Here is a 7,229-nt window from a genome sequence, read left to right as displayed (position 1 = left end):
TTAGGAGTTATTATATTCTTCAGTTGTTTGTACTGGACATAGATTTAGGGTTATCTTTCTGAATAATGAAAGAAAATAGTTGCCTTAGCCTTTTTGTCTTGTCACAAAAATAAAAAAAAATATACAAAGACGTGTAAGTCTTGTTAGCAAAATTCTTTGAGTAAGTTTATTTTGGAAAATATATGCTTCCTGGTGAATAATGATTTGCTGAAAAAGACAGATTCAGGCCAGTCAAAAGTATTGGAAAATTTGATTTAGCAAATTCTATTTTGCCAAAGGAATGAAGTAATCTGTAATGATGTGAGTGCTATATGTATGTTTTGTATACATGTAGATTTGTCTATAAATAAGTACTTTTGGAATGCTCATTAATTTTTTTTTGTAATTACCAAATTATTTAGGCTATGTCTGTTGGCAAAATATCACTTACTATTTGCTGCACTGTATTCAGATATAAGAGACAGGTAAAACAGATTTAAAATCTGTTGATCAGTAGGTTTCCTGGAGCACTTGTGCTCTACTAACTGCTCTTGTTACTATCAGCTTACAAGGCCATGCCCTGGCGCCTGGTTATGCTTACAGGCTGGGAATGCCCTTGGGGTTGGAGGATTCCTCTGAGACTGAGGCAAGTGCCAAAACTTTTTACATATTACAAAGAAATTTGGCCTTTCAAGATAATCATCCCTGAACTATGGAAAATAGGAGGAAGGATTAGATACAAAGGAAAACATCAATTTATTCCTCCTACTCAGTTCTGCATATGCTCCTATGCTGAGAATGTAAACATTGTTTTTTAATCCCTTATTAAAAATAAATTAGTATGTGTGAGCTCAAATATTTGATAGTATATAAACCACCCTGCTTTACACAAGATACGCATGTGTTTTTATACATACATATTGTCCTACGTTTTTTAAGAATGGGGGTGAATAAATATGAAAGCAGAAATAAATTCATTCAGTTCTAGGTGTGAGATTACTTTTATATAGTGTAATAATAATTCATTGCTTGAGGAGATGAAAATAAATAGATGATTTCCCAGCCTGCTTGTATCTTTTAGTGATGTATTTTGGTAAATTAAATTAGAAGCCAATGACAGTTGCTACAAAGAATAAAAGAGAGGCTTTTTGGATCAGAAAGTTCTCCCAGAAAATGATAATGTAACCAGCATCAGCAGATTTATTTACTTTGTATATTGAGAGCAAGGAAAAGTGATGAAGAAAACAAAGAATATTTAAGCAGTGATGAGTGTTGCCAATACTGCTAAAGAAGGTGAATGTTAGGTCAGCTACCATTACTTGCAGTTCCCTTTGGAGCACTGTGAGGGCTGCACATGTTGTTGCACGTTGTTCTAAAGCAGTGTGATGTGATAAACAAATTTTTAAAATGGAATTAATTTTTAATTATTTTTTTAATTCATGCTGTTAGGAAGGAGAGAAGTCAGAGAGCCCTTTTGTGATCCTAAATTCAGTGATCTTGGTCAGAGAAAACACTATATCAAAGAGTCTCTATATGTCCAAGTCTTGCAAAAGAAAGCAAATTAGTGTTGTGATAACCTCAGAGCTAGTGGGACACACTATGATAGGCATCTCCAAAAGTTTTCTAGCACTAAGAATGAAGAGTTGAAGGCTTCAAAAAGTGCTCTGAGGGTGCCTTTGCATGTGGTTGCCTGGATTTAAATTGGGCAGGGCAGCTTCTGAACCCAGTTGGCTTTGAAAGATGGTGAGAACTGGAAGGGCTGAACTTTGGTTCTTGCTATGAAGAAACACATTAAGGACTGACATTCAGGGCCCTGGAAGGTAGCAAGTATAGGTAATGAGTATAGGCAAATAGAGACAGATATTCAATGTACAGTTGTACATTCAGGTCTATGTTTCAGATGTGGGATCATTTTCTGAGCTGGTACATCACCAAAGGTCAATGAAAACATTATCTTAGAAGAGATTGCGTCCATTATCACCTTATTTGAAGTAGACACCCACAATTTAGGAAAATATCCAGAATATCACCAAAGATTATTTTTAAAAATCTTCCTGAAAATTGATTCAGTATTAATTGGTGATAGAAGGAGGTGTTGAGGTGTTATACAGGCTCACCGATATAAATTACAAGATCAGAATAAACATACGTTATACTATTGTGGACAAAATTCTGTTTGTAGAAGGATGAATTGGATGTGCACTTTTCAAAATTTTGAACATCAAAAATTTCCAGCAAGTCTTTGTGTCCTTTAAAAAAAAAAAACCAAAGCCCAAATCAACAACCCAATATAGAAGTTGCTCTTTAGCATTTAGCCTTTTGCTTTCAGAACTCATCCTTTGCAGACTGTTTCAACAAAATCTAAACAGCTGTGCCTATGAAGACAAGTTGAAAAGAACAAGCCTTCAGAAGTCCTGTAGTATCTGTGGTCTAGAAGAAACGGATTTATTAATATATGGCGAATGGTTCTTCACACTAGCATTCGCTTTGAACAGACTGGAGCATGCTAAGTACTGTCAGTATCGGAAAATAAGTCTTGTTTTATCCTGTCCTTTCTGTAATGCAGCAAAGGCGCCTTATAAACGGGGAGCAAAGCGACCCTGCAGATGACGGTTTTTAGTTTTTCCTGTCAGCCAGATGCATTTGTGTTGCCCTGCAATAGCACTGAATCATTCATGGAGCACTCTGTTACTTCACGTTTGTGGCAGCGGGTTAACCCGCAGGGACCGCACAGACTGATGAGGCGGTGCGGAAAGCGCGCACCCGGCTTCTCGCAGCGTTTTTACCGCGGCTGGTTGATGCCAGCAGCTTGAGCGGCTTTCGCCCGCACCGTGCGGCCGCGGCGCCCGCCCTCCGCGGGAGCGCTCGGGACGCGGATCGGGGCGGAGCGGCCGGTCCCGCCCCGCCCCGCCCGCCGCTCCCTCCCGCTCCCCGCTCCCTCCCGCTCCCTGCTTCCCTCCCTCCTTCGCTGGGTGCCGCGGGCGCTGGCGGAGCAGCAGGCGGGCGGGATGGCGGCGCGGGTGCTGCTGCTGGCGCTGTGCGCGGTGCTCGCTGCCTGCCGGGCCGCGGCAGAACCGGCGGCGGGGGCCGCCAGCCGGCGGCGGCGGCTGAGCGCCGAGGAGGGCATCTCCTTCGAGTACCACCGCTACGCCGAGCTGCGGGAGGCGCTGGTGGCCGTGTGGCTGCAGTGCCCCGCCATCAGCAGGATCTACACGGTGGGGCGCAGCGCCGAGGGCCGGGAGCTCCTGGTCATCGAGATCTCGGACCGCCCCGGCGAGCACGAGCCCGGTAAGGGGGGCGCGGCCGGCGCCGCCCGCACCTGTGCGCAGGTAACGGCGGCGGGCGCGGCCGCGGGCGCTGTCCCCGGAGCGCTCGCTGCGGCACCGGCACCGGCTGTCAGCCACCGTCCGCAGCCGGCGCGGAGCGGCTTTGTGCCGCTGCGATTAGCGCCCCTTGCAGAGAGAGACGCCTGGATTCCCCGTGGAATGTCCGGAGCGGGCGCCGGCCGCCCTTCCCCGCACGAACCGCAGCGCCCGGGGAACGGCTTGAGGCGGGAGCGCGCCCGTGGGAGCGGCGTGTCGCGGCCAGGCTGTCCCCGGGGATGTGTCACCCACCGCGGCACGCTGCGGGAGCCGGCACGGGTGCCTCGGCATACGTGTGCTTAGAGTTTGGGACACCTTGATCAGAGGGAATGGGATTGATGCCGTGCGCTTGTATTGCGCCTAAGATTGTGTCGGTTTCGTTGTTTCCGCTTTTAGAGTCGATAGTGTCGCTAATGTCAGTCTGTGAAAGCGCTTAACCGTGAGGGCTGCTCGGTACCTTTGGCCCAGCCATCTGCCTTCTGCAGTCATGTCCTCACATTTCCCTCTCTGGGTTACAGCACAGGTCTGGAAGTCCGTGACTTTTAGGTGGAGGTGTGGCTTCTGTGGCTCTCCGGGGATTTGGCCAATGCAATTAGTGCTTAATATTCTGCTTTATGGCCTGAATATAACCTTGCTTTGTGTCCTCGAAAGTCTTAATGTTAGGGCTATAGTTAAAGGTTATAGGAAAGTGGGCATAAGGGGGTTGTAAGAGGAAGGCAGGATAGGAAAGCATTGTCTTGGAATGAAAAATGTAGGCAATGCAGTGAAATTTGAAAAATTTCTTTGTGGTGTGTTGCCATCTTGGTAAGAGGGTGTGAGGATCCCGAAGCGAAGAATGAATCTATTGCTGCTGTGTAATTTGTACCCTCGAGTGATAACAGTAATTGTGGGATTTCGCGTTGCTGCCAGGGAACAGCAGCTATAGCTCATTTATGTGACTGTTGTGTCAAGCCAGCTGAAAGGGACAGAAAGAGCAGCACACCGTGCAGCTGAGATGGGGCTATGCCTCTTCCTGGAGACACACTTCTCTTGGTGTCAGTGATGGGAGAAAGGGCTTGTCATTGAGCCCAAGCTAAAGGGAATCCAGCATTATATGAATAACAAACCGCAAAAAAGAAAAATTCCTATGGATTGCATCCACATACAAGCTATAGACAGTGTCAAACATTCCCTGGAACATGCTCGGCACCTTACTAAGGGAGCCCTATAGACAAAAATGCCACAGGTTGCAATGTCCAAATCATGTGTCAGGGAATGTGATGAGGCCTGGCAATCTTTAGTGGTGGATGCTGAAAATGCTGGTTTTTGAAGGGGATTAACCAGGGTTTGAACCACAGCAAATTCATTGTTTTATTTCAACCCTCACTTTCATTCTGTGAGGTTCTGAACGCTTCTCAAAAAGTGGAGCTCTACTCCTCTTTGCAGTGGTGCACGGGAGAAACTCGGGATCTTTTTGGGAAGGGCAGCAAGACAGACCTCATGCATAGTTACCCTTGCACTCCTTAGAAAAAATTGTAAAAACATTGATACCACCCCTGCTTCTTAATTACAGAGCCTAAGAACCTGTATATTGTGCCAATGGTAGTATTAGAGGTGTTTTCTTCTTAAAAATGTGCCCTTTCTTCTACTCTGTAGTAAAAGGCAGCACTGTTTATTTTTCTATGGGAGCTTTTTTAAGCTGTGTAGTAAAAGAAGTGGAGCCTTGTACCAGCCTTGGCAGGAAATGTGAGACTGATTCTGCTCATACCTGAAGGAGGGACCCTGCTCACTCTCAGCATCCATGCTTAATTCCCAGGGCAACAGCCAGAGTAAGGATATTTTGTGCGGTAAAGCTTGCAGGATCACAATCTGATTTATCATCATCTATTATTATTGAAAAATTATGGAATCAAAGACACAGATATACATACATATAGTTACTTTTCATTCTTTCCAGACAGCCAAAAAGTTGTAAGTTCTGATCATAATCTCTTCCTGCAGGGCATCCTGAATGTTACAGGATTTATTTTTTAAATACAGGGAAGTATGAACAAAATATGTGCTGTAGTTCATAGATTTATAGTCTATAGAGAGCTCATGCTTCTAGAAGGCTGATGAGTACACAGGGATGATACCTGAATCACCTAGTGAACAGCTGTGAAACAAAAAAAAATGTTTGTGTTCACTTAGTGAGCAAGTTGATGACAAAATAGATCAGGAAAGTGTCAGCAGAGCATCAGTAAAGACTTTGTACTGAGTAAAGAGGCTTTGTACTGAGCAAATCAAATTCTGCATATACATGCAACCATTGCATAATCACATGTATTGCATGGCTGTGTAGCCTTGTGTGAATGCATTTGGTCATATGCAAGCATGCAAATCAACTTCAATTTTTGAGTATCAGCTATTTTTGAAAATTATTCTGTAATGTATGTGCAATGTTTGAAAAAAAATGTTGGAGAGAAATAGGAAAACTTCAGAAATGCGCTTTAGACCTCCAAGGCAACTGGAAAAAAACCTCAGTGTCTGAAGAAACTGGAACAAATCACAAAGGCCTCGATTTTTCCTGGGGTAAATATTCATCAGGAGGGTTTTTTTTTTTAAAGTCCTGATACTGCATAGGAAGTCAGAATGACTTCATGTGAACCAGTCTGGTTTCTTGCACAGTCATGCCACTTGTCTTTGCAAATCTTGGAAACCTGAATTAGTCACTTGCACACCACGAGCTGAGCCTCCACTGAGCTCTTCCCAGGGACACGATAAATGCCAGAAGCGTGAGACTGCCTGAAGTTTCTGATGCGACATTAAACATTGAGAGAATGTGCTGCCTTCCTGCAAACTGGAACACCACACTACCTGTGCCTCAACTGTGCTTTGTGCCAAACAGTGTTTGGACTGATATTTGTCATTTTGTGCATTTTGTGGTGTTTTGTTTTGTTTTTTCATAAAATGTTTGTTTGGGCGTTTATTGTGGCAACGATTTCTTTTGGGTGATACTGCATTTGTATGGGAGATTAGAGTCTGCAATCCCTGATGGAAAAGAAGCCCTTGAGTAAGGAAAAACACACCCTGGAGATGAAGGTATTTGAACTTTATCAAGTTTCAAACCAAGGCAGAAAACATCACTCTGAGTCGCTGAGGACAAGGCAGTGAAGGCAGAGAAAACTTGAATGAGACTGTGTCAGTTGTTATGTGTAGAAGAATAAGACTGTGTCAGTGGTTATGTGTAGAAGAATAAGACTGTGTCAGTGGTTTCATGCATGAACGTAGACTGGAAGCAATAAAAATATTTTGGAGTAGCTTTGATTGCATGAGAAAATACAGTTTTGTCCTGGTGCTCACCAAAAATTGGCAAAGTTGACAGAAGCCTGTGGACAGCAAGGTCAGATAAAATGAAGAGAAAGAAGTTGTGGGAAGCTGATGGTGGACCAGGGGAAAACAGGTCATTTGATGGTAAAGCACGGATTTATTTTTGTTTTTTCTGGGACAGTACTTTGCCTTAGTTCACATGCAGGAGAATACCAACTACTCCTGAGAGAGGAAATAGGCTCTTGCTGTAGATGTCTGATGTTCTGTTGAACAGAATGTTAATGATTTTATTGTTCATCCTTTTCCCCACAAGCATCTTTAAAAATACTTCAAATGGAAGGAAACTACTACTAATTTGTAGTAGAACGAGGCAACTGATTTTCTAGAAAATGACATAGTTTGCAGTTTCAAACAAGGCATGGTGAAGCGCTGGTGGGGCAGGAGTGCACCAATTGAGCAGTGCAGCTGTGACTTGGAACATTCACAGGGCCCTCTGGGTGTGACTTCAGTCAATTTTATGAGGTGCAACTTAGCTACAATAATTCTTGGACCCATCACTTTATCAAAGACTCCACTTGGCAGGGTGAGGAAATGAGCTGG

At 44.1% G+C, this 7,229-nt stretch overlaps 1 protein-coding gene across 1 annotated transcript in view; it reads left to right on the top strand.

The window, feature by feature from the left end:
- Window positions 1-2,987: 2,987 nt before the first annotated feature.
- The window catches only part of CPE (carboxypeptidase E), a gene marked incomplete at its 5' end in the record, with an annotated part of 54,481 nt that continues 50,239 nt past the window's right edge, over window positions 2,988-7,229 (top strand). The window contains one exon of the mRNA XM_084204598.1: window positions 2,988-3,267. Within this exon, the coding sequence (XP_084060724.1) occupies window positions 2,988-3,267 (280 nt within the window). The remainder of the gene's footprint in view (window positions 3,268-7,229) is intronic.

The sequence above is a fragment of the Fringilla coelebs genome (genome assembly GCF_963513975.1).
Source record: "Fringilla coelebs genome assembly, chromosome: 4".
Taxonomy (NCBI): Eukaryota; Metazoa; Chordata; class Aves; order Passeriformes; family Fringillidae; genus Fringilla; species Fringilla coelebs.
The sequence above is the reverse complement of the archived record's forward strand: the minus strand, read 5'-3'. Positions and strand labels throughout refer to the sequence as shown.